We start from the raw sequence: 27,699 nt of genomic DNA on the forward strand, positions 1-27,699 counted from the left end.
CATGTAGAAGCTGTAAAATGCGATATTAAGACACATTTTGACATAACGTGAAAGAGTCCACGCGGGCCCAGCGAGTTGAGCTGAGTTCTGTAGTTAGTTCAGGTATTTTCCCCCTTGTCCTGACCCTGAAATGGACTCAGTTTGTATATACTCCTTTTACTTCACGGGGTCTATAGTGATTAACAGCTGCTGAATAGCCCTCTGTTTTATGCCACTATGACAGGATTAAATTATACAGAGTCGCCGTGGTGATGATAAAGTCAGTAAAACGAACACAAGTTCCCCCCCACCCCCGCATCAGAAAAGGAACGGGGTGTCCTACGTCCTCTAAGTTTAGAGATAAATCGTTCTGGAGACACTCAGTTCTGCCCAACTGAATGTCTTGAAGAAAAATAAAAATTGTAAGCCGAAAGAGATTTTTTTGGAGTTATCAAGCTCCCTTTGGTAACTTTGTAGCATTTCAAGATTATTAGCTAGTTTTGCTAGCATTTTAGAAGAATAACACACATTTTGTGGCTGGATTTTTCTTTTTCTATAGCATCTGCACAACTAACAGAACATCTGTTCCCCTTGATAGATGGGCTAAGATGTAGCGTTATCGGTTTATTTGCCTGTGAAAAATAGGCTGGTTTAAAGACTTGATTATTTTTAATGTGCAGATGCTCTTTCCTCTGGGGATGATGAAGACGACAATGATGGGTCCGAGGACTTTGTGAATGACAGCAACCAGATGAGTAAGTAACAGCGAACTGCCAGGAGTCACTAGCAAGATCCACGTGGCGAATAATGTCCCGTCTCTCGCGCTCCTGCCTTCAGAGCTTCTCCGTTGTTAACTGCATGGGCTGTCAAATAGTGGTGCCTTCGTCCTCCTCCGTTTTCTGTTTCACGTAGTTCATAACTTGGAAAAGAAAAAGAAAAATAAACTAATATTCTTCTAAACACGCTTTACTGGTCTGTACTTTCTTTCTCCCTTTCTTGCTAGCTTTTCTGCAGTTTCCTTTCTTCCTGAATTTTGAAGTTCAGCCTTTGTCTGGTTTAGACTCTCTCGGATGAACTAACTTTCCCTCAACCTGAGCTGAAACTTAGCGGAAGAAGCAGAGCTCCAGCTCACTTTGTTAAAAGGTGGTATGGAAACTTTAAAAATAAAATTAAGTCGTAATGAGGCAAATCCTTCGATCCTTAATCTCGGCAGAAATCTCCCCGGGGAGAATGAATTTGGAGACAATGCGGTTCTTTTTGTCTGCAAAGGACCTCGAGGTTTGTCGCACAGAAGGCAATCCAGCGCTAAAACCGCATTTTATGTTACTTATGCATGATGGAAATGGGCTAAAAGAGTCTTAAACCTATCCGAATGTTAAACTTCGGTCCCTTTAGAGAATTTGGAAAGCTATTAATAGGCTCTAAATAGAGCAGTTGCTAAGAAAAAAAAAAAAAAAGAATAATGTAAAATTCATATTGGTTCCTCATGCCCCCTGTGCACTGTTGCACAATCCCAGTGGTGACCGGTAGCTTGCTATCGCCCGTGCTTTGTAAAGACCGTAACGCGCAGGACAGAGAGATCCTTCACGGGAGATGTCAGCTAGTTGCCGAACGCCGTAGCCAGGTAGCCTATTTGCTCCTCGGCCCGATCAGTAATTGGCAGCTGTACTGTCTGCTCCGGACGCTTGCTCAGATGATAAAGTAGGAGCCCGATTTCGGCTCCCCTAGTTAGTTACTGCGGTATACGGCTGCTCGGAGGCTGTGAAATGTTAGATGCTATTTAAACTGATATAAGTTCTTAGCTGCCTGTTTGGCCCCTGCCATCTGTTAGTGTGATTAGCCCGAGCTGATTCACAGGTGCAGCTTGAAGTGGCTGAGATTAAGCAGCTGGAGGCTGCTCTGACAAAGGAATGCGGTGGCAAAGATAATTGGCGAGTTTGGGAAAGGGACATTGCTTTTAAAAGAAGTTGTCTAGGCAAAACCCACCAACCCAGGCGATGGGAGCATGTTCCCCTGAAAGGGACTCGCGGGTAGAAATTCCTTTTAGGAGACATCCCCACGTCTGTTATCACTTTAGAGCTGGTCAGAAAAAGGACTTGCAATATTTTCGGTGTGTTAGCGAAGACAATGGTGCTGCTAATCCTGATGGCTTTGGAGATTCACTGTGAGCACAAATGGATTTTGGAAGCGCTTCTAGCGAGGCGGGGAGGGGGAAGAAAAGGACCTGATCTCAAGGCAACTGTGCTCTGTAACATCATGGTGAGGATCCCTGCCCTTCCACGCAACGGGGAGAACCTCTCCGTGGTGTCCTCTGTAACACGAGTGACGTTCTTGTAATGTGAGCTATCATTTTAAGCTACTGCTAATCAATCTTGATTCGGGGGCTGGTGAAAGGCCATTGACAATTTCCGTCCGCCAGGGATGGGCTGTGTACTTTAGCCGGGGTCGGTCGCACTTTCCCTCCTCAAAATGAAAGATGCCTCTAGAGCGTGAACGTTTAAACATCTCGGCCGGCGGGGAGAGCACAAGCTCTTGTGGTGCAGAAGGGAGGAAGCTGCAAGAAGACAGATTGCTCCCGAGCCGAGCATTGCACAAACAAGTCCTCATGAGACTGGTCTTATCAAGGTGCCCAGGAGCTTCTCACAAGCTGCAGAGGGTCACAGGGAGCAGCTCAGCCACCTCCCTGTGTCTGGGCACTCAGCGAGAAGAGCTGGAACCGAGGAGTGGTCCCTGCAAAGCCGTCTGTTTTCAATGAGAAGTTGCATCACAGCAACTCGGTTGGATTAATATAATTTTGCTGAAAAAGGGTTGAGATTTGGCAAGATCCGAGCTGCATGGAAGTTGGGATGGGGCTGAAGCTCGTGTATCTAGCCTCTCCTGAGCATTCCCACCAGTATTTTTTGCCCTTCCCCTTCTAGATTTTTATATCTAATTTAAGAAACTGTTGCAAGACAGATTGAAAAGTGAACGAGGAGTTGAGGAACAGTCTTTCCTGAGCCTGCCATGTGGCAGGCAGTGGTGCGTGGTGGCCAAATGCCCTTTACTGCCTTCTCCTGCCTGGGGAAGTCCAGGCCCTCACAAGAGCCCCTGGTTGCTGCTCTGTAAGAGAAGAAGTCTTTAAGCGTTTCCTGAATCATGGTTTGAGCTTTGCAGATCTAAAACAATTTAACTGATAATTTACATACAAATTACAGCTGTGATCATTAAGGATAAGCAATGGAAATTGGCCTGGTTATGCCTTTACTGATGGAAACAAAAGGCCATAGTCTTCAAAGGTTGTTGCTTTTTGATGAAACAATTCTGATAAAGTCCAGCTGTCCTGGCATGTTAATTATGATGTGATGAGGCAGGAAATGGCTGTAGTGCCTTCCACAGGAAACTGAACCTTGGCATTCTCATTCCTGCATATTTAAAACTAAAGCAAACCTTTTAGAGCTGTTTTATTTACGATGGTAAGTATTCTTTTAAGCTTTTTTTTATTTTCTCTGCCTCTGTTACAAATACGTTTTCAGAGGCCAAGGTTTTCCAGGGCAGGCAGAGAGGCCGTTGAGGAAATCTAGCCTGATTTTCAAGGCTGCCCAGAAAATACGACTGTACTTGAAGTCGATGGAGGCTGTAAGTGGCTCGGTAGCTGCGAGGAGCGACTCGCTCTTGGGAGAGCAGGGCACTCGAGTGTACACATGTGCGTTTGACCATTTGCCCTGTGTGTATTTTTAAGTAAAAGGCATGCATAGCAGATTTCACTCTGCGTTTGGTGTCCTTCTAGCTTGACAGATATTTTAACTGTCTGAAAAAACACTGTGGTAGATTTGTTCCAGACTGCATCCTGCATAGCTTTTTATTACTTCCAGCTTTTGTTGAAGGGATTAATGCTTGTGGGGAAGGTGCAGGATTGGTTCCACTGCAAAATAGTCCTCTCTCTTCGCAAAACGGCTTTGTTGGCAACTCGTTTTTTCCCTTCGTTGCCTTAAAGAGGTGCTTCAGCTTGGTTCTGGAGGCTCACCTCCAAGGACGCTGACCTGGGCCGGCCTTTTACAAAGCCAAGGGCTGCTCATCATCAGTTCCCGCTGGCAGCGGTGGAAAATACGTTCTTGGTGCTTGTTGCCTTGTCCTCATCGTGATTTTTAGAGGTAGCCCTAATTTAAGGGATTTCTATAATCCTGGCGTGGTGCTGGCAACACAGCAGCTGTTGTGATGGTGGCACTGAGGTCCACCAACAGTAATTTGTTCTGGAGACCCCTGGGTAGCCCTGAAGATGCTGCTGTTCCGCCTTGAATTCTAGTCAGGTGACTGGAAGCTTTATGGCTTTTTTCCTTATCACCCTTTAAACAATTTCTTCTGGGCCAAGCAATGGTAAATTGGCACCAAGAACAAAAAGCATCTAAATGTAATCCACATGCTGTTCTTTTCATGCCTTGAAGAATTTCAGAAAGGATGAAACAAGGTTCAAATTCATCAAATCCTGTAGAGTGGAAACCCACTGAAGGGAGCAGCAAAAATTGGATGTTGCCTAGAAGTGTTTTTTAATTAAAGGTCAAATACAATAGTACTGAAAACCTTGCGGGGGGGTGTGTTGATGTGGTCATTTCAGGCGCGCTATTGTCTCCTCGAGGTGCTTGTCAGGCAGCCTTGGAGTTGACTACTTTTGTATTTTTTTGTATTAGATAAGTCCAAATAAAAACCGAGGAGTCCTGAAGTGAAGTGGTCCCCTGGGCTGCCTAATTTCAATTTCACATGCAGGAGATTTGCCTGATTAGATGTAATGTATTTGCAGTGGAGTGCAGCGTGGGTCAGCAGGATATTTTCTTCACTAATGAGAGCTCTAAAAGCAATCAGGAATTCCCACCCGTTCCCCTGCTGCTCGTTACCGCTACGCGCCGGAGTCTGCCCTGTTGTTACCGTGATCTTTTAACAGCGGTGCTACCTACTTCCACCTGTCCTCTTGGCAAAGACGGGATGCGATGGACACGGGCTGTAAGAGGACTGGGCACTTGATGGTATATACTCATTAACTGCGTTAATTCTTGCTTTCGGTCAGTCTGGATGTTTTTCCTCTCAAGACCACAAACACAAGCAGTAAAAGCTGCTTTTAGGTTTTGCTAATTTAACGGATAGAGAGACATGCCGTGCGTTAATCGCATCAGTCGCCGTATGAAAGCACAAAACGAGGGCGAGTGTTACGGTTTGCGGATGTTGCTGCCTTTTTCTCTTTCCCCTTAAATGTCCTGAGGAGCTGCCAATGTGTGTTGCTACTACCTAGTGAAAAACGATGGGGTGTCTTGAAGTGTTTTCAACAGGTGATGTCCGCATGTTTTTCTCCAAGCTCCCCTGTAATTCCGGAGCATTGGAGGTTATGCTGAGGGTTGTGTGAGGGGAAGCTTTCCAAGCACAGCCCTTTCTCCCAGACTGAGGAGTTTTCTTTCCCCCTCTCTCCGTGGCACAGAACTGAGCCGCTTCTCTCCATTCCTGCCTGCCTCCTCCTGGCCTCTCTTCTTCTCCCACCTCTTCCATACAGTAAAGTTTTTCCTCCCTGTGCATTTGTTGTATATGAAGCGTATCGGAGCACTTACTTTCAAGGAGCAGAGTTTTTTTTTTAAAGGGTGCGGGTTGATGGAAAGGGGGGTTACAAGCAAGAAAACCAGAGGATGAGCTGCACTGTCATGCCGTAGAAACCTGGCTGCACAAAGCACCCTTGGTGGGGAACTCGGTGGCTGGATCTGGACCAAGTTGGGTGCCCTGGTGCCGGGCTGCACCCTCATGGGACCTTCTCTGGAGCTGGGTCCATCCAGCCCGTGCTGGCCTGGGCGAGCTGTGGAGCCTGTGGTTCAGAGGTTGTGTTTGCCAGTGGCTGCATCTGTAGGTGGGAGAAGGTGCATGTGGGAGACGTGATGAGAAGCGACCATGCTGGCTGCAAAGATGATGCGTCAGCATTGTCCATTTGGGGTCAAATCTAGGCACTCTGCTCAGTTTGAGGTACCAATGTAACTGGTTCGGATAGTTGGTTGTCTTTGACCTGCCACAGTTGACTTTGACTTTGTGGGAATAGTGATCACCTTACATTGCCTTGTGGAAGATGTTTAGTGATCCAGAGGAAATACCCGTTTAATATATCAGTACCAACATGTAATTCCGCCTTTGCCTGGTATGCCTGTAATGCAATTTGGTCTTTGTGTGTAGTAGTTAATTCCTTCGGCTGGCTTTGTTTAAAGTCTTCTGTTGTTTTAATGTGATCCTGGTTTCAGCAAATAATGTTAACAGTGATTTTCCTTGCATCCCTAATTCACTTTAGTCCGTGTAACAATTTCTTAGTGTTGCAGTTTAATTTTCAATAGCTACCTGATTTTCTATTTTGATCACATGCACAAATTTCCTTTGCTTTTCTACTTCATTAATTTTAACAGTAATTGCCACTTCGGGCAAAAAAAAAATATAAAAATCACTTATCGTTCTTAGCATCATTATAAGACTTGCTTTTGGAATGTTTTCTTTATACTGAGAGAGTCGTCAGTAAAGGATTTATTCCTGTATTTTCTATCCAGCTGTATTTTTATTTAGAGAGGGGGGTGGCAGGATTTCTGAGTTTGCACTGATTGTAAGAACTGCTATAAATATTTGAGGAACGGAAGAGTTTATTTATAGTGGAGTGTTAGGCTGCTAATGAAGGAAATGAAACAGGGCTGAGAGAAATAGAGTTATTTTTCTGGACCCTTTTAGTCCTAAAAATTCCACGCTAATCTGATTTGCTTCAGGAAAACTCCATTGTAAAAGAAATTAATGTTTCCTACTATTAAACAGATCTCCAATCTTTAACTTTTTAAAAACTGTTGTGGTGAGACAACTGAAGCGATGCCATGAAGACGCTGGGCAATGTTTCCAAAGTGTTGCATGGATCCAGAGTATGGGATAACCTTGTATATGGGTCTGTCTTTCCAAATTTACTTCTTGGAGGTCAAAACCAGATGGGCAGTTGTATGGTTTTATTCTGCTGTGTTTGCTGTACTGGTATGTGACAAATGATCCTGAACCTGGATGAGAGAGGGGTTTTCCATGCGCTCCTCATGCTCCTCATGTGGGCATGGGAAGGAGCGAGTGACCCCTCTCCGGGAGCCGGTAAAAATGATCGCTCCAGTAAATACAGGCTCAGAGAGACACTCTTGTGCTGCGGTGTTGGACATCAGTGAACGTTTGGGCTTCAACAGGCTCATGAGAGTGGGAAATCCCTGCAAAATGATCAACGCTATTGCTGGGTTTTGCTGATCCTCCGTTTATAAATATATTTTAGTGGTTTCTATGACAGTAACAGCACAGCTCACGTTGACATGGACACTGTGAGTTTTAGCACGCTGCCAGGCAGGTAGGTATCTTTAGCCCTCTTCTAACAGATGGGGAAAGGTTAAGGCTGAGGCTTCCAACAGGTCTTCTGACTTGGTCTGTCTGGCTTCAGGGACGGGGTCCGAGAATCCAAAGTTTGCTGAGCGCTCACGGTAACTCGACTTGAGGTCATTTGAGTCTGCTGAAAACGCGGTCCCTCTGCCTTACTTGACGTAAGCAAACCGAAGGATATCTGTGGTTAATTATTGGAATTTTGTCATAAATTATCCACTCAAGGCTGTAGACTGAGCCGTTTGCAAAACTCTGGTCACCACTTGTGGCATATGATTTCCAGTCGTGTACTCTTTCCAAAGCACCCCGTCTCTGCTAAAACAAATACGCGCAGCACTTTATGTCTGTGGAAGGGGCTGGAAAGGGAGCTCAGTTTCCAAGTACTGATATTTCTGGATGTATCTCGTTGAAACAGGGGCACCCTATTGGACACATACAGACAAAATGGAGAAAAGGCTACACGCGGTGCCAGCAGCAAATACCGTTAAGTTTCGTTGTCCGGCGATGGGGAACCCAACACCGACCATGCGATGGCTGAAAAATGGGAAGGAATTTAAACAAGAGCATCGTATTGGCGGATATAAGGTATGTTCTTGTGACGTGATTTTGCAATTTCTGTTCTTGACCAAGGCTGTAAAAAAAAAAAAAAAAAAAAAAAAAAAAAAAAAAAAACCAACAAAAAAAACCAACCAAAAAAAACCCCAACCAAAAAACAACTTGCTGAAGTCAACAGAAATTCTTTTAATGGCCTTGGATCAAATGTAGAAGCAAAAAAAAGTAATTGTTTTCTTTGGGGAAGGGTGGGTGGTTTCTTTGGCAGTTACTGAGCACTAATTCTATATTTTTTTTTTTTTCTCAAATTCGAGCTTGTAGCATAGCAGTGCAGCTAAGGATTATTTATAGAGACTTATTTGGAAAACTAAAGGCTGGCTTTGCAAAGCAGAGTAAGACTTTTCTCTATTCATTTTCAGCTGCATTGTTAAAAACACGGCCATCCGCTCTGGTGATTGTAGACAGTTTAATAAAGGAAGGGTTGGAAGTCAAATGTTATTATTTTCTATAGAGTTTATGGTCTGTGAAACTGAAATGGGAAGCAGAATTTGAGGGAAAGTAACAGCACTTACTTACAAGGGTTTGTTTGAATTTTAAACAGCTTCAGATTAGATGTTTCATTCTAAATTGGTGGTTACTGATTAAGAGAGAGTTTTAGGGAGGCCAGCTTGCTCTGGGGGTTAGTGCACAGACCTTTAACCTCCTGGTATCTGCCTAGGTCAGGTCAGAAGTCAGGGTTCGGTCATCTTGTCCTGCTCCTCACAGGGAATGGGAGTGCATGACTTTGATGGCAAATTGCTGTTCAAGCATTACCCTCGCCATCCTCAGTTACCTTAATCTCTTCTGTGGACCTTCTGTCAGTGGCTTCCTCCTTCCTCCCCTACCCAACACCTCAGCAACGTCAATCCAAAGACGAGAAGTTTCCCAGTTAGCCACCTCGTGCCATGGTCGTGAGCCCCAGCCTAGAACGTCTGCGGAGGAGCTCAGAGCAATTTGTAATGGTGATTAAGACAGAAGTTAAGTGACTTTTCCAGATGCCACAGTAAGCTCAAGAGCGAGTCCTGAGGGCTGCTTTACCCCAGCGATTGCAGTATTTTCGGGGTGCGGCGTTTTGCTGATGGGGCCAGGATGTATATTGCTTCATGGGCTGTTGACTCAGATCCTGCTTGGTACAAAAAAATATGTTTTCCAGTGCAGAGGAGGACAAGCCGTAGTCTCCTTTCCTCTCTAGCTAGAATTACTGTTGAAAGTGTCAATTTTTCCAACATTCGTGTTAGCAGAGAGCGAAGCCCAGAAAATCTCCCTGCACGAACACTAATTATCTAAGTAGACTTTTCCATCTATGTTTGCTTATACCATAAATTACTGTTGCTTATGAGTGTACACCTGGCAACACCTTCTGCCTTTCATAACGCTATGGGGTGTTAACGAATTGGCTACAATTCAGTGATTTTCACCTCTCTCAGTGCTTATTTAGAAACAGAAAAAAGCCAATTAAAAAAACCCCACAAACTAATCCTGTCTTGGAAAATAATAGTAACAGTTTCGCTACTAACTGAGATGTTATTTGAACGCTTTACATCTCGTGAAGGGGAAATGCAGATATTACTGTTGAAAACCGTGAAGGAAAATGTCTGTCTTGCGAGGCAGGATGGAGGTACCTGGTCTCTGGTTTGGGAGGGTGAGCTGTGGTTGGGGAAATCAGCCCATGTGGGGCTCCGTGCTGCCGCTGCTAGCCCGTGCTGGGCATCTGGGTGAGCTCGTTTAGACTTGTGCCCATTAAGTGGCACCAATTAAAATTTTGCCTATGTGTATTAAGCGTACACAATTTCTGAGGAATGTGTGTCCTCTGGGAAGAAACCACAGATGCCTATTTCTAAAGCCAGCTGGATAAGTGAAGTATATCCCTATAATTCTAAATCATAACTTCTTACATCTCTTTAGTCTTAAAGGAAAAAAAGAGGGGACACAGCTGTGGATTTTAGACTTTCTTGTTGCTCAGAACTACATCAAATTTTAAATGATTTGGTAGCATTTACTTATTGTTGTTATTCTCTTACCAAATCTCTGTATATTCCAGATTCTTCCGGTGTTTTGAAGGTAGAAAGCTTGTTTTTATAGAACAGGTATTAAAGAATGAGGTCTCCAAAGCTTCTGGAGGCTGTGTCATCTTCTTGTTAGAGGGGCAGGATGAGGTCACTGCAGGCTTAGTTCAAAATTATTCTGGAATAAAGCCAGGAAGTGTATTTTGTTGACACCTCTATACCGACAAACTTGTAATGAAGGAATCCTCAGAAAGGACTAAGTCTTTCCGTGCCGGTCTGTCCTCAGCCAGATATCTCATGATGATTCTTGTACGCTGGCTTGTCTTGAATCTGGGCATTGCTATACGTAAAGTGTTTCTGCCTGAGATCTTCGTATTCATGATACTTTGAGTGACTGGAATAGCTTGAGCCAAACTTGGCCGTATCTGCCATCACCAGTTGATGGAACACCATCCGTCCCTTTCGGAAGGCACAATCATCTCTTGAAGACTTTAAGAACAAAGTAAAGGGAAGGAATACGTGAAGCTTCCCAGTAATCCTCCAACCACTTCTCTCCTGCTGCCTTGAGCTAAGAAATCCCTTCTTTGTTTTCTCTTTATCGCAATCAGATAGTGGCCTGTAGCACTTTGTCCCACTGACTGGGGAATGTCTTGAGTCAATTTGCACTCAGGCAGGCTAGCAGGAGGGTGTATGTGCTGGCCAAGATAGCTTCCAGAGCGAAATTCCTCCACCGTGACTAATTCTGGGTGGTGAATTTCAAAATCGAACCGTTTATGATTTTTCAGGGTATACCCAAAGTTCCTACAGCAAGGAGAAAGGGATTAGTTATTGACTAAACCTTTTTTAGTCTTTTCTTTTATCTGTCTCTAAAGTGACGATAGTTCTTTCTTGTGCATTGAAAGGCATTTTATAATTTCTTTGCGTGAATAATCTAAATCCTCTGAGACATCACAGGAGCCTTTACTTTTCTGTACGCCACCCGGAAAGCAAATGTACTTCTATCAGTTGTTACTGTTTGAGTATTAACAGGTGTGTGTTTTCACATGCGTTTTGATAAGCTTCGTCACTGCAGTCATCTTATACACATTTAAATTCAGCCAGGTAAATACAGAGTAAAGAAAGAGTTCTGCCTCTATAGGAACTGTAAAAGCCTATGGATTTTGCATGGATGTTCAGCACTTGTTCTCTCTGCTGAGCAGTACCGGTCGCATATGTCTGAACTCTGCTGATTTTGTGGGGAATCATAGCTTGGTTTCTAATCCTTCCTTCTTTTCAAATTCATTTAAAATTTACCCCTTTTAAGCATTTTTTGCTAAGTCACAACTTTTCACGATGTGTCTGTTCACTGAGGACCCGTATTTTAAAATTAAACAGAACTGTCCACGCTTTTTTATATGATACTCCAAAAGCAAAACGTTTCTGTGAAACACTACTTGCCCTTTCCTAGATTTCTGACCAATATTTCTTGGCTTTTTGATTCCAATTTAGGTTTCCCACCTCCAAGTACAATTCTATGCAGTTGATGTTGATAATTTAGTTTAAAAATTGAGTTGGTTGGAGAGACTGTTTGGAAGAATTGGTTAAAAATTTGATGGAGAAGATTGCCAAAAAAAGCACCTCAGTAATTTGCTAGAAGTGTCCATACCTGGTCAGGAAAAAAACGTGTTGAGATTATTTTTATTATCTCAATAAAGTACCATTTTTGAGTACGAAGCACAGGTAAAACCTGAACATAGGTATTGCAAAGCAATAAAAAGAAAAAAAGAAGGCAAAAGCAGTTATTAAACTGTGGTGAAAAAGTATCTGAAGGGTGAAGCTGTGAATTGGGATACTTGGAATGTGGCTGTTCCCTGAATTTCCCTATGTCATGAAAAGGCAATGACTAATTGGAAGGGGTACCCTGAAGACCAGGTGATGGAGTGGGTGGGACTGTGCGGGTATTCTCTGGGATTTTGAAAGAACTCAATACGAAGCAGGGTTTCAGGGAGCAAAATAGTAGAAGTAACGGGATAGTAGCTGGCGAGGAGCCAGTCAGGTTGGAGAGCTGGAAGAGCTGCCTGCAACTGCTAAATCTCTGGCTGGGGACAGTTGTCTTTTGCTGGACCTCATGTGCCTGGGGAGGATATTCCCACTTGTGGCTGCCCTCGTGTTTTTCCCTAGTGGATTAGTTCACATGAGCTCCCTAATATGTTCTGTCTGCCAGACGAGCTCATGCCATCTATTTAAACAGCTTCAGTGGACCCAGTTGGTATTACCCAGGGAAATTTATTAGGGAATACTTGGAGAGCTGTAGGACTGGTGTCTTCAGTGAGCAACCAGCGAGCCAATGGCTTTAATCTGCATTACCAAAGAGATTTGCAACTTCCGTCACAAGGGTGGGGTTTTTTGTTTGGTTTGATTATTAATATTTTTTTTTCCCCTTCCAAAGAGTGCCTATCACTGTTGTAGTTCATCCCTACACAGAAGGTTGGTGTGAGACCTGTGTCCAGTGGGAGCACTGCTTTGAACCTCTTCTAAAACTAGCTTTTACGTGAGCTGGTGGGACGTTGGTGCTGGTTGTCGATAATGGCACCACTTCTGCTACCCAAAGACAGGCTTTACTGGGACGAGGGAATGACGGCACGTTACTTAAAAAGACGACGTTACCAAAGCCTGTCGGATTAGGGTGTTGCAAGCTGCGTGGTTGCGGGGATGTGGCAGGGCCGTCGCGTCTTTGAGAATGAACAGTTCAGTTTGGGAAGCTTCAGCAGAAGATGCCGTCATCCCCAGCAATGGGGAGCTTTTCTGGGCTTTGCAGTGCTGCACTTGTAACCAGAAAGCGCCAAGCCAACAAGCTGAATCTAGTTGAATCCAGACACATGACATAAATCCAGTTGTGTGACGATGTGTCATAAATGCTTTGGGCCTCTACAGCAGTTGTTTAGCTTAAACTGAAGAGGCTTAAGCTGTTGTTTTATTATAAAGATATTATCTCTTCTCATTGGAGTTGCAAAAAGGGAAATTGCGCAAATACTTTTTAATATTGCCATCCACTTGTGGCTGTAAGTTAGTTACGTTTTCTTATTGAATGCTAAACAATCTCCTGTGTTTTCATATCAAATTAATTACTTACAGCTTGTTACTGAGCTTTATTTTGTTGCAACTTCCGCAGAACCATGATCTTTTCTTCCTGTTTTGCAGTCAAATAGGTTAAAAATGCTTGCTCTGATTCTCAGAGGTGTGATGTAACTTGTAATGGCAAAAAGACAGGTCACTTTGACCAAGTCTCCCTCAAAATACATCATAAAGAAGTAAAATATTCAAAGTATGTAGCTGCTGTATTTATTATTTACTGGTGGTTTATGACAGTAATTCTTCCTGATCCAAACTTTGACTTTCAAGATTGCTTAGCGGAATAACAAGACAATAAAATAACGCTGATAAACGCTTTCTAGCTTTATAAACTTATTTTCCTAGTTTGAAGAAAAAAAAGAATCAATGTATAGTTTTGATGCATACCATCAAGAGCGGGGTGGGGGAAAGGAGCGGTAAGTTTGGACTGGAGATTTTGGGGTCACGTTATCACACATTTCTGCGACACTTGGGTAGCATCTGTGCCCTTCACCTGCTGCTGGAGTCTCCTCTAGGTTTTTCTTAGATATTTTTCTTAGATATTTTTCTTAGATTTCTGACATTTAGTCGTTAGCTAATATTATTATTACCCCATAACTGGACAATAATAGTAATATCTGGTTAATGAGCTAATTACTAGCTGGGGGACTAAGAAAGCCAGGAGCCCCTGACAGAGTGGACACTTTTCTTCCAAGCTTTGAACTGACGGCGTTTTTACCTCCAGCAGGTGCGAGAGCTCAGCTCTTGGCACCGGGGCCGCAGCCCTGCACAGCCTTTTCCTGCTGGATAAGGACCTATGCAACAGTCAGGCACGAAGCAGGATTTCAGACCTGTAGTTGTAATGGTCTTTTAAAAACGTATAGTTACTGGAAGTGTCACTGAATGGTCCATAAATTTTTCTGGTGTACTGCACTGAATTACCACTTTCCATTTGGCTGATTAAAATGACTGTACCAGATTGCATTTTTATTCCGTTTGCTAAAATAGGTACTTTGCAGTTTCAAAGTTGTACATTACAGCTATGCAACGTTAAGATCTTTGAGCGCTTTTGTCAAAAATGTAATGCTATAACACGGGATTTAGGGGATAGCCAGCAAAAGGTCATTTTGGGAGCCAACTTCTGGTGCAGGAAATATATATGTGTACCGGATGACTCTATATCCTTCCAGGATTGGGCTGGATCCGATTTTTTGCAAGACCAATGCCAACGCTCCTTTTGAGTTCAAATGGGAACAGAATCAGCGCCTTTAATACGTTCTGTCCGCCCAGGATTGTAGGAAATAAACGTATATCCTTATGCGCTGTTTCCGTGAGGATTTTCTTCAGGCGTTTTTCACGAGGCAGCATCTTCATTTCTGTCTTGTGGTACCCCAGAGCAGCAGGAGATGGTGGCCACTCTGTGTTACCTGTGGGAGGCATCCCAACCGTTGCCCTTCTGTACGTGGTTTTTCCAAAATGTGTAATTGAGCTGTTAGAGAAAAACGGAGACTTGGATGTTAGGGGATGGTATCCATCCCATATTGCTGGTGGGTAGATAATATTATCAGGTGATTGTTTGGAGACAGATGGGAAATATACCTGAGGGCGTGAATTCGCTTTAGGGTGGATTGAGAGGTAAAGCCTGGTAAGACAAACGGCTGCTAATTGGTGCCATCCTCGCAGGCACGGTAGGACTGAGCGTGCACCGACGTCTGCAGCGCTCAGGTCGGGGACGAGGTAAATTTCTAGCAGAATGCCTGAAAGTTTTTACTGCTGCAGCCGTGCTGTTCTGCATCAGGCATGAAGTAAGTATTTCAAACTGTCAAACGAGCACAGAAGAGGCTTTTAAACATGGATTACAAAAGGTTAACTATTGAGAAAACGGTTCTTTTGGAGGGGGAGAGGGTGAAACTGTGCTAGGGAAGTTCCCAACATCTCTGGTTACACCCCTCTAGGTCCGCAACCAGCACTGGAGTCTCATCATGGAGAGCGTGGTCCCGTCCGACAAAGGCAATTACACGTGCATAGTGGAAAACCAGTACGGATCCATCAATCACACCTACCATCTCGACGTTGTTGGTAAGTAAAACTCTGTCTTAATTAATGAGTTTCTCCATTAAAACATTCAGAACTAAGCTGATACATTTTGCATTCATTTTGAAGATGATTTCACAGTAGTCTGAAGATAAGATTTCACTACATAACCAATTGCTACGTAACTTCATATATTGATCTCTCTGACTCATGTCTATAGGACTAATCTACCCATGCCTTGGCAAAGGTGTAATATCCGCGTCTGGAAGTGAGTTCGTGTTGCTGTGATACACCTACGAGCTTACCGTGCAGAAGAAATAATAAATACTGATGCAACTTTAATCATTAGTATTACAATTTAATTATTACTTATACAGTTGTGCTAACACAAATTTTAATAACTGCAGTTACGGAAACTGTCAAGTGATCCTGTAGATTGCTGTTGTTATAGCTGAAAAGATTTTTTTTTTTTTTTTTTAAATAAAAAGCTAGATATTGACTTTGGTGAGGCTCGTGGAGATCTGGAGCTTCAGGAAAGGAACTTTGCATTCACAGCAGTATAACAGAGATCCGACCGGAGCCTGTTGCGTGGGCTCTGAGCAGTCCCTGAAATACAGGTGACAAAAATTGTGAAGAAGTGTTTTACCTGAGGATAAATTCAAAACACTGTGTGAATTGTAGCAGTAGTAGCAAAGCTGCGATTCAGCCCCACTATTAAGCACATGCTTAGTAATGTTAACTCAATAATACCAAAATCCTGTTGACTTTAATAAGGTTTACACATATTTATTTAAGCGCTTAGCTAAATTAGAGCTTGAGATCTGAGAAACTAATTCTGTTCACCCCTACTCTTGCTGATTATCCTGGCTGGGTGTGAGCAGTTGTATTGACTCTGAAGGCGCTGCTGTCCGAAAGGGATCAGTTTGGCTGTTATAACAGGACCTGCTGGTAGTACCTCTGAGGAGCTGAGCTGTGGTTTCTGAAGTATGTCTTGAACGGACTTTGCTCTCTCCAGGCTTGTGGGATGATCTGAGTGTCACAAGCTCTGTGAATAAAACTTTTGATCAATCAATGTTGAAAACGAAAGTGAATTTGATTGTTGTGAGCTATTTCGGTCTGGTGACTGACAGCCCAACTTATCTTCTGTGGAGAATCTTATGGTGAGTTTGGGTTTATGTGACCAAAACAGTGACAACGTTTTAATTTCCCTATTTCTTGATTGGTTTTTACAATGCATCAGTCGCATTGTTTTGGATGCACTTTAAAAGTAGCATCGTATTTTGCCTGAGGCCACTTCAATCTGTGGAAGTTCCCAGATCCAAAGCAAAACAAGTGCCAGCTTCTCAGGCAGCAAGAAATGAGAACGTTCCCCATGAAAATGCCAGTGAGAGCCAGCCTTCGTGGAGCAGAGGAGGAAGAGGAGGATTTTGTGGTGGGGACGCCATCAGACTGAAGCCCTAGCACCAGCCTCCATACACCTGACTCTTCAAAGCCAGTCTGTGAACCACCCAGATCACTTCTACTTGGTTTTAGGTGGTCAACACTGAAAGCAGTGAGGATTTTTATAGCCTTGGCGAAATTTTTGTCATCCTTGGTAGAGCCGAGCTATGGGTATTGTTGAGGTGCACTGAGAGACTGGCAAAGCCATTTTTGTTTGAACACTCGGTTAAACAAAGTTTATGGAAGGTGCAGCAGCAACGGCTGCTGGAGATGGTAGTAAATTGTGTTCTACAAGGCTTGGTCCTCTGCTGACCACCTCGCCGGAGGGCGCGGGCTGCTCGCCAGGGCTCACCAGGGATGAGGATTGACCTACTGAGCCTCGGATGAGTTGTGACATTTTTGGGTTTTATTTGGTTTTTGATTTTTTTTTTTTGTCCTTAATCCTTTAGGGAGCCTAGATTGACTCAACTTTGGTTTTGCTTAAAACTGTTTTTTCATAGGCTCCATGGGAGGGAAAAGGTATTTTTGCAATACTGGGAGTTTTTCTTGATGAAACGAAAATAGTTAAAAATTCCCCTTCCCTTCTCTGTCTCCTGCTCCTTTTCCTCATTACTGCCCCGGTCCCAACCTGGCATGTTTAGTCTTGACCATAAATTTCTTCACCCATTTTTTTCTAGCAAATGTGTTCATGGATGATGCGGTCACTTGAGCAAATATTTGTCAGAAGCCCTCTCGCCTCCTGTCGCCCTTTGAGCCTTTTGAATGTCTTACATTGAGGAATATTATGCAGAAGTTTATTTTTCCTGGCAGTAAATTCTAGTGACCTGCATGAATGAATGGAATGGTAATAAGGATTATGTCATTTATTTAAATGTCTATTCCTTTCCTATAGAGAGGCAGAAAAGTAAATAATGAGGTTTTTCAAAAGTGACTAGTGCTTTGAGGTGCTGGGTACCCAGCTGATGGCACCCAAAGGAGCCCTGGTTTTCCCTGGGTGAATATGGCTCATTTTCTGATCCTCAAACCCTATGAGAAAAGCAAAGCAGAAGTCCAAAAGTGACTTCTGCAGATCCCAGCCTGCATCTTGGAGTTCTGTGTAGTTAATCATTTTACTTCCTTTAATTTGGTGGGTTAAAGGGTGTAATTGTTCGTTTACTTTGAAAACACGTGTATGGGAACACTCACCTGAAGATACCTGTGTTGAATTTAGTGTGATTCTCTCAAGAGATGCTGCATTGGGACTTTAACCCAAAAGGCGGATTGACGTTAGAGAGCTCAGCCATTTCTGTGTTGCTGAAAGCTTGTAATAATGATGGAGTTTGGGTATAAAATTGCTGAAGCAGTAAATTAAGGCTGGCCGGAAGGGGAAACTCTGACAGTTTTTCTAGTTAAAACAGTTCTACAGAAGTTAATTTTGTGCTTTTTTTTTTTTTTCTTCCCTATTTTTTTTTTCCCCTGTTTTCATATGAATTTTCAGTTCCCACAGGGTTGCGGAGTTATGGATGTTTGTTTAGAGGCAATTGCGTTTGTAGACCGCATCTTAGAAACTTCAGGTCATAATTTAAGGGCAAGTTGTGTGTGGAAAACTGTCAGTTGAAAGCCTCTGAAATTGCTTTTCCTATATGGTTTGACTGGTTCCAGAGTTGATTAAGTGTAAGTAATAGCAAATGGTATTAAACATGGTAACATATTACACTAACATGAGCATCTGACTATATGGTGTAATGTAGAGAACCCTCTGATTATGTCACAGATTTGGGAGGAATCCCAGCAAAAATCATGCCAAGTAATGACACAATGCTAGTTAGGAATATCCAGTATTACTTGATGCCAATAACTTTCCAAACCTTGAACTCTTTTGACAATTAAAAGCCTGGAGCCAGCAGGGCTGAGTAGTTTTCAGTCAGAATGTAGGTGTGAAGTATTCTCGTTTTTACCTTGTAATTACTTGCAAGAACCCTCTTAAAATAGTCAGCTCAGCTCAGATGGTCTCATTCAAATTTACAAACCTGGCAAAACCCTTGCACTGATTTTTTTTTTTTTTTTTTTTTTTTTTTTTGTTACAATGGGAGTAGAAAATACTGAAGCAAAAAGCAGCAAGTGGTTGGCAGCCCCTCTGTATTGCACAGACTTGTGCACGTTGACGGTGTGAGCGGGAAATCGTCCAGTCGAGTTGGCCAAGGAGATTCTGGGTTGGGCGAAATTATTCTTTAAATGTGCGGGATACCCCAATCGACTGTTTTTTTTTTTTTTTTTCCTCTCTCCTCCATTTCAAAACAAGGACTTAAGCAGGCTGCGTGCAGGGCTTTGCTCGGGGATGCCAACGTGTTGGATTGCAGTAGCGGCAAATGGTGGTGATACACAACTCCGTTAGGATCCCCGTGAGAAGAGACGAGTCGTTTTTTGCTTTTTACTGGAGTACTACCCGGAGGCTTCAGTTAATATCGGATACTTATTGTCCAAGGCAATGTGCCAGCCCATGGTAATTGCTTACAACCAAAACCGCGGAGAGATTGGGAGAAGGAAATGTCACTGTCCGTTTTATAGGTGAAAAACGGAGCCGTGGAGCGGTGAAATTTCTTACCCTAGGTCACACAGGAAGCTGGTGGCAGAGCCAAAAAGTAAAGCTGGTACTTGAATCCTAATCCAGTACCTTAATTAAAAGAATGTTCTTTCCCTTGTACAGTTTAGCCCATCAGCTGGTTTTTTACATGCGGCTGAAGTGCCTGGCTGTTCTTTTGTATTTAACAGTAGGTAGAAACTCACATTTTTATGGTAAGCTTACTAATAGACTAACTCCATTCTCATTAAACGTATATAAAGTCATGCAGTCTTAAGGGAGAATGAACGAAAACGATGTGGTTTTCACTTATGAGCCGTATTGTAGTGAATCCGGGTTGCAGGAAGCAACGTGGGAATGCAGCCACTGAGACTTGTATATAATTAGATCACTCTTGGATTGCAATTATCGCTAGAGTACAATTTCAGCTGTGGCAGTTCTGTTTAAGCATGGAAGTAACTAATTGAATTTATATTTTAATGGCAAAAAAAAAAGGTTAGTCTTTGAACACTTCTAGTGCAGGTAGCCATTTCTGTCCTATTTAATGTCATCATCCAGGGAAAAAAATGATGGTTTGATTTCAGCTGAAGTTCGGCACATTACCTCATTTACTGGGTTTTATAAGCAGCTGCTCTAGCACGACACATCTTCCAAGAATGTGCGAGAGGACCCTGCTCTTCACTATAAAAATGAACACAACTTGTCACAAATATTTTTTTTTTTTTTTAAAGAACTCCTTTTGCAGCCAGTTTAGCTGTGCTTTGACCAGTTTCTAATTTGCCTAATAGCCATGCCTTTGGTTCTCGTTACTGTGGAGTGAGCTCCAGAGGTGGCAGGGTACCACGCTGTTGCCCTGTGGCAGTAATGCCTATTTTCATATGAAAACAGTGTGAGAAGAACTTCTCATCCAGGAAGCATTTTAAATTACTCTTAGTTTAAAGTTTGTGCCCCAGAAATCTCATGTGTGAGTGGTTTTACTGATGGGTGTGCAGAAAAACGCTTTTATTCTAAACTCTTGGAGGTTTTAGAGGGCTTGAAGACGAATTTTACTCTTGCTTTTTACAGCACATTTTTAAAAAAAATCTGATTAAAATGGCATCAACTGTTTCCTCTTTGTACTTCACTGTTTATATTTCCCGTAGTTTAGGCAGAAAAAAACCCTTTGCCTTTGTTGCTAGTCAGTTTTATTTTTGGATTTTCATGTGCTCTCAGAGTCTCTAGCTGCGAACATGGCACGGACACATATATATATATTTTTTTTTTTTTTTTAAAGACATGTTTCCATTTTGTCATTCCCCCATTCATAAAAACATATGCATTGTTACTTGCTTTTTGCCGAAACAAAGTTCAGAATTAGTTTGACTTAACTATAGTACGTGCCTTAATTTCCAAAGAACTGTTTTTCGGATTCGGGTTACATACGAAAAAGGAACTGACACCAGTTAAATACATGCCTTGGACGTTGCATCACTAATGTCTGGCAGGAGTTAAGTGTAGGTATTACAACCAAGCCTCAACTTGCCTTGCTGGCAGATGTGCTTGTAGTTGTTGACGGGCTCTTTACATGGACAAGCTTTGGCTTGACGTCTTCACCCAAGCCCTTGCGGCGTGGGACGTGATGAGACAGGGGCTGGAAGAAGCGTGAAGGAATCCGCACCGATGCTTGCCCTCAGGTATTTGGTTAGGCTGAGAGGGAAGAAGACTTTATTTAATGTACCGATAAGCCTGAGTGTGGACTTTACACCTGGCACTAGGCTTTTGGCAAGGCGTGTGCATCTGAGAAATTACACAAATTGTTTAGCGCTGGAGGCCGTGAGCTTCACTCCTGAAAACAAAGCCCCCAGTGTGATGGTTCAGCTAAGGGAAAACGAAAGCTCATGTTTTTTTACCTCCTTTCTTCATAAGGTAAAAATATTCCAACCCCTTAGTTTTATAGCGTTAAAGCTTCTGATTTCATTGGAGTGATCTGGCTAAATTACATTTTATGGACAAATACTAGTGTCATTACTTCATCTGCTGGGTGAACAGTGAATTTGTCATGTTTGGAATACTTCCTGCGGAGTCTGCTGGGGGAGGACTGGTCTCCCTGTCCCACTTTCTGTCTTATTACAGCCCCAAGGCAGGTATTTCTCTTTCTTTTGATGAATGATGAACAGGATATTGTTTCAGCTCTGTTATTATCATTTTTAATCATGCCTTCTAATTCGTGCAGAATCCTACTTGTGGAAATGCAAGTAGGAATTTGCAGGAGTTGTCTGAAGATGCTAACAAGACTGTTGCCGTGTTAAATGTGCAGTTGGCACGTGTTGAAAGCCGTGTCTGTGCCTAATCAGAGGGGCTTTTTGACCTGGGCCGGTCTTTTCTCAACAGTTTTGTTACTGAAAAATTTGGCAGTGTATTTGGCAGTAAATTGGTAAAGTTATGTCCTCCTAGAAACAAAAAAACAAACCAAACCAAAACAAAAACCAAAAAAAAAAAAAGAGGAAAAAGAAAAGCTTGAATTATCACAAATATAGAAAAATCGTAAATGAACTGTGATACAGACTGGATGAACAGATTTTTAAAGGGAAACACAAGGTTATTAATCATGTCTGCCTTATTAATGAGGAGTTTGCAACTGCATTTCTTCATGTTGTCCCCAAATGCGGGAGGAAACGTAGAGGTGGGACAACCCCGTGGCCGCAATGGGATAGCTGCCTGTGGTGGGTGAGATGAATCCTAACCGAGACCACCACGCTAGTGTTTTCTGAGATTAAACTAGCATTAAAAGAGATGTAGCAGAGGTGGAAGCGGATGGTGACGGCACTGGGCAGTACGCATGAGGGGTTGTGCATGACTGTAGTAACCCCAGGCTGGGGTTGATGGCACTGGGAAGATACAAGAGTGGAAAGGTGTGTGATGGTCTTCCCATCATGGTTTATACCGCAGGAGAGAAAAAACCTTGTGGGATGGGTTCCGGGGTGAGATAGGTAAGGGGGTGAGAGATCTGGCAGTACCAAAGTGTGGACAAACCAGTAAAATGTGAAATTCTGTGGCTATTAGAGAAAAGGTTGCACTTACAGCCTTCGTGTTGGTGTCCTCTCCCCTCACTGCCCTGCAGACCTCTGTGTGACTTGAAATCCAGTGGTGCCTGTTTTTTACAGGTTTTCAGGATTATAAATCATTAGATCATCTTTGGATTACTACCATTCCCATGGTGCAGCTTCAACAGCAGTTGCTTCATTTAAACATAAAAATAGAGTGAAATCCAATTTAATTATAATTTGAAAGCCAGATTAAAAATCATAGTTTTTGAGCACTTTTGAATACTGAACTGCTCTGTAAATATAAAATATTAGGATTATGTTTTTCAGATTGCTCTTTAAAAGGTTTGTTGAAATTTTTGACTGTTCATGAAAGAAAAACACTGATACTGTCAAAACTTGAGCCTAGTGAAAACCTCAGCATGACAGTATTAGTTGGAATAACAGTAGTCTTTAGCATTTTTACCAGATGCTTGTGAAAGTAAAATGATATATGCTTTTTGGGGATGTTCGATCACCGTCACAAATTAGGTGATCACAATAGTTGCTTTTAAGTTGTATTCTGCCTTTACAAGGGAATATGCACGCGTTGGTTAATGCGTATATCTGCAGCATCATTTCTGCTATCAGATTGGATTATGTACATTGCTGAGCAACGTCATTTCATTTCAGCAGTTGGTTTTAAATGTTTGTTTCCTTTGATACCTGCGCGAACGCGTTGTCTAGAGCATTGGTGAAAACCTCCTATGTCTACATTTGAATGAATATGCCAACAAATTATTCCCCCCCACCACCTCCTCTGCAGGGAAATTTTCTCAGAAAGCAGTTCTGGCACCTGCTGCTCGCTCAGAGGCTAGTGATGGTGTTCCTGGGTTTCGGCTTTGTAGGAAGCTGACTGTTGGGTTGTGTGTGCTGAAAAGCAAGAAAATGCGGGTGCAGAAGGAGAGGTCAAGAACTGTAGAAAATGACAGAGAAAAACTTTCTTGTTTTGGAGCACAAGGTTTGTGTCCAAGCCTGGCCAGCCCAAGTGCTTGCTATGAAAGCTCTCGCATCTTCTGTCTTGCAAACTTTACCTGGATGTACCTCAGTTACTAGAAATATAATAACAGACTCATAGAATGGTTTAGGCTGGAAGGGACCTTAAAGACCACCTAGTTCCACCCCCCTGCCCTGGGCAGGGGCACCTCCCACCAGCCCAGGCTGCTCCAAGCCCTGTCCAGCCTGGCCTTGAACCCCTCCAGGGATGGGGCAGCCACAGCTTCTCTGGGCAACCTGGGCCAGGGGCTCACCACCCTCCGAGTGAAAAATTTCTTCCTGATGTGTAATCTACATCTCCCCTCTTTCAGTTTTGAAGCCATTACCCCTCGTCCTATCACCAATGCTCTTGTAAAAAGCCCCTCTCCAGCGTTCTTGTAGCTCCCCTTCAGATACTGGAAGGCCACTATAAGGTCTCCCCGGAGCCTTCTTTTCTCCAGGCTGAAAAACCCCAATTCTTTCAGCATGTCGATATTGACAAATACGTATAATGATGACAAATGTGTATAATCAGGGTCTTTCCGAGAGCAGTCTTCTTTAGCATCTGGTCCAACTTTTAGAACAGGTTATGGATTCTGTGTCGCAGAAATGAGCATGATCCTGATGGAGGGACATCTCCCCTCCTGGCATGGGACCACATGATGGCAAACTTCATCAGAAGGCTGAGTGAGGTCCAACATAGACATGACTTTAGGCTGATGGTCCGGCACAGAGCATTGAAACTCTGGAAGCTGGAGTTTCTCTGCTACCCTGAGAGAGTGTTATGGTTTGAGAAGACCCATAACAATTTATTGTCGTTTAGACAATTATTCTATCACCCGATGACCCCTCCCCACCCAGGACGGGGAATCAGGGAAAGCAAGGAAACAAGAGGGTTGAAATATAAATGGATTTAATAGGATAAGACTGAATAATTAACAACGATACTAAAGAACCAGTATTAATCCTGATATTAATATAAGATACACGAGAATTATACTCAGCCAATTGTATCACTAGGAAGCCGTGCACTCCCAGCAGGGGACAGTAAATGTGGGACACTGTGAGCTCAACGGCTTCGGCAGGAAGGGAAGGGCTCAGGGGTCTGGCACTGGGGCAAGGAGTTCTCTGGACTGCCTCCATCAAGGGAGAGAGAAACTACACCGCAAACTTTCTAATTTATATCGAATGTGACGTTCATGGTATGAAATAACCCTGTTGGCCGGCTTGGGTCAAATGCCCAGGCCTCGCTCCTCCTCATCCCTGCACCTGGCCAGGCTTGAAAACACTGAGACCTTGAATCCCACATAGCCTAGCTGGCTATGAAGTAAATTTTTTCACAAATTCAGACACTAGTGTCTTCTAAAAGTGCAGTTTTCCCCAGCATTAGAAGAGAAATTAGGCCTGTGTCGCTCAACCCAGGACAGAGAGTGCATAGGTGCGGTCGGTCAGCCGTGTCTGGCAGGGGAGGCAGAATGCCACGGTCCCTCCAGTAGTGTCACACCTGCGTTCCTCAGCAGAGCAAGCATGCTGTGTAAGGAAAGGGGGAGAAGTGTAGAAATATAAGAGGGCTTTTAAAGGTTTACATAATCTTTTCCATTTTACTTTAAAGGCAGAGCTGTTTTCAGGAAAGGAAATTTGGAGGGTGAAAAATATGCAGCCTGGTCACAATAACAACAGCAGTAATAACTCCCACTGTGTGCTTTATGGCATCGCTGGGTGCGCTGGGGAGTTAAACCCACTGCAGCTGGGAGAGGACCTCATCCCTCTGGGAGAGATGCTTTTTGCCAGGCATACGGTAAACCTTTGGCAGAGCCTACTGGAGAGCCCAGGCCAACGATGCTGGCCCCCAGCATTGTCTGTGGTTATTATAAAGCAGCTGAGTGCTGGGAGCTGTGCACAGTACCAAGGGCGATATCTCTGTGCGTAAAAATTAATGCACTCTCTGCAAATGGCCAGAACAATAAAAATTTACCACTTGTCTGTGAGAAGTCATGAGTTGTTTTTTATATACTCTTGTCACCTCGTTCCTTTAGGACACGCTAAAAAGAATTTCAGTGAAAATTTCAGCTCCTCATTGTTCTGTTTCCCATGTGTTTTTCAAACCAAAATAAGGCCTCTCCCCTCTTCGTTCAGACACGTATGGAGCTTTTGCTTACACATGCACTGGGAGAGGAATACTGCAAGCGAACTGCAAGGCCAGTGTTGTACAACTCTGGCTGCTCCGACTTTTTCTGCTCCGCGGGGCTGCTGAAACCCACCCTGTGTCAGCCTTAAAGACAAACTGGTCTGAAAGCCCTGTTGATAATTTCACGTTTTAAAATAAGAGCGTTCACATTGCCTGCCTTAGCCCTGGGCTCCCTGGTTGTTTCCGTCCCTTTTAACCCTCTGATACATGTGTGATTTGAAGGGATGGCTCTTGACTAGTTCTGATTGTGATTATTTTTTTTCCCCCTCCTGTTTTCACTGACATCAATGGGCCTTGTATCAAGCCAAATAAGTCACTCTTGCTTGCTTTCTTTTCCCCGGCTTGCTGCCATATCTGAAAGGGGTGTGCAGGTGAACTTCTGCTGTAGAGGTGTTATGCGAAGATGAATTTTAGCTAAAATGCAGATAGGCCAGCAAGCTGAAGCTACGCTGCAGAGCTATCCAAAGAGACAGATGGGATAACATCAGTGGGAGCTTTGCCTGCTGGAGAAACCGTGCCATTACTTCAAATCAGAGGTGAAGGTGGTGAAGCCAAGGACAAAGAGTTTGAATAGACCTGATCAGTTTCTGTAAAGATTTTAAAAAGCCATTGCCTTTTACTCGGCTGGCCTTGGTAAGTAGGAGGGCTTGGGTGGCAAAGGCGTTGCTGAGGGTAGGAGGCTGCCTGATTCTGGCGTCCGTGTCAAAGTTTTAACCTTTAGAAGTGAAATTTTTGAAGAGTCAATATTAAAATGTTTAATTTTATGAGAAAGTATTCAGTGACAGCAGGGAACATATGGAGTCTGGTCCCCTGCTGTCTCACTTTATGCTGGTTGCTGATACTGGTCCACAAACCAAAGCAGAGGTGGATGTTTGGGCCCAGTAGTTAGCTGTGATGAAGCGTGTGACACGGCAGCAGAAAGAAGTGCCTCTTCTTTCATATATATATGAAATATATATATATGATATATATATATATATCATATATATATGATATATATATATGATATATATTCATATATATATATATATCTTTCACATATATAAACCAGAAAGAAGTTTATATAAAAAGCTTCTGAATTTGAGGACAGAGGGAGTTTAGAAAATGGCTGTGGAGGTTAGTCCCTCACTCCTGTCTGCATGAGCAGATCCCTGTGGGCTGTGTTCACTTGTGAGGGCCAGGAGCTCCAGCTGCAGCAATACCCCTTTGAGCTCTTGGCCACCGAGACGACTTCTTCAAGTAGCGTTGGACCAATAGGAAATGCTATGCATGGAGACTCCTGCTGTACAGGAACACTTAAGAGTATGAACATTTGTTGGCTAATGCCTACTGATAAAAGATGCCAAAATTTGTAAGGCATGAGTTCATCAGCACTCATGGTAATGCTGGTCTGGTCCATAAGCTATTTTGCTAGTCTGCCTGAAAGGCTCCTGTTCTTTATCAAACGCTCTTGCCAAGGATGGTCTTTATCTCTTAGTGTTTAATGACAGTGATCCTTGTAGCCTTAAAACATTTTCTGATTTTGCAGAGTTTGGGAAAAGGGCATTGTCTCTAACTTGCTGCGGATGCTACCTTGGCGTGTATAAATTACCTAGGAAGCGATGATTTGAGGGGTGTGTATGTATGTACATATAAATGGAACATGACAGTTCAGCAGCACTTCTGAATTGGCTATAAACAACATGCAGTGCTTCATATTATGCAGAAAGGAAACCAAACTGACGTGCAGCTGGTAGAAGCTGCTCAATTCCTGGCTCACGTATATATAGTGTATGACATTAATTAGTAGAGGCGTTTTGCCTACACCTGCTCAGTTGTTTCTGATCTTTTGAAAGAGCAGCCAGCACTCAACCTTATTCCTCCATGCCATGGAGCAAAGAGTGGAATTAGCAGTGTTTTCCTTCTAGCATTTCATGGAGCACAGGCCCCCATAAGCAATTCCTTATTGCTGGGGAAAGGAAGCGAAGGTTTGGCTTGGCCCATGTGTAGAAAGCTACCTTGAAGGAGGAAATTCCTGTGGGGACTCTGACATCTGTTTGGTTAGACCCCTCCTACACTGCTCCACCTAGGGGTATGGAGAGCAAGCGTGGTGTCGAATCGAGTCCTGTGGGTGAACTTGGATAATGCTGGATTTGTAAAGAAATCTGAGTTGCAATTCCTCATGCCTTGGCTGCTCCTGGAACTCTCCTCAAAAGAGCTCTCTAATTCAGAGAGCAATAATTAATCCAGCCTCTGAGTGCTCGTGAACTGAGGCCAGATTTGCAGCGCCATGTAGGTAGGATCTTTCATGAAGGACAGTGATCCTTGTGTCTCTCCTGCCAAACTGCTTCCTTTACTGTCAGCTAGGGCAGGATAGAAACTTGAAAGGTCTTCGCTCACTGAAGGGTGAGA

General features: G+C 43.3%; 1 protein-coding gene across 12 annotated transcripts in view; it reads left to right on the forward strand.

The window, feature by feature from the left end:
• The window catches only part of FGFR2 (fibroblast growth factor receptor 2), a 90,386-nt gene that overhangs the window by 21,449 nt on the left and 41,238 nt on the right, over positions 1–27,699 (forward strand). For 9 of the 12 annotated variants that reach the window (XM_063337785.1, XM_063337786.1, XM_063337781.1 and 6 more), the window contains 3 exons: positions 660–734; positions 7,778–7,947; positions 15,005–15,128. In XM_063337785.1, coding sequence (XP_063193855.1) covers positions 660–734; positions 7,778–7,947; positions 15,005–15,128 — 369 coding nt within the window. The remainder of the gene's footprint in view (positions 1–659; positions 735–7,777; positions 7,948–15,004; positions 15,129–27,699) is intronic. The other 3 variants (XM_063337789.1, XM_063337791.1, XM_063337790.1) reach the window with 1 other exon arrangement.

This window comes from Chroicocephalus ridibundus, chromosome 6 (assembly GCF_963924245.1).
Source record: "Chroicocephalus ridibundus chromosome 6, bChrRid1.1, whole genome shotgun sequence".
Classification (NCBI taxonomy): Eukaryota; Metazoa; Chordata; class Aves; order Charadriiformes; family Laridae; genus Chroicocephalus; species Chroicocephalus ridibundus.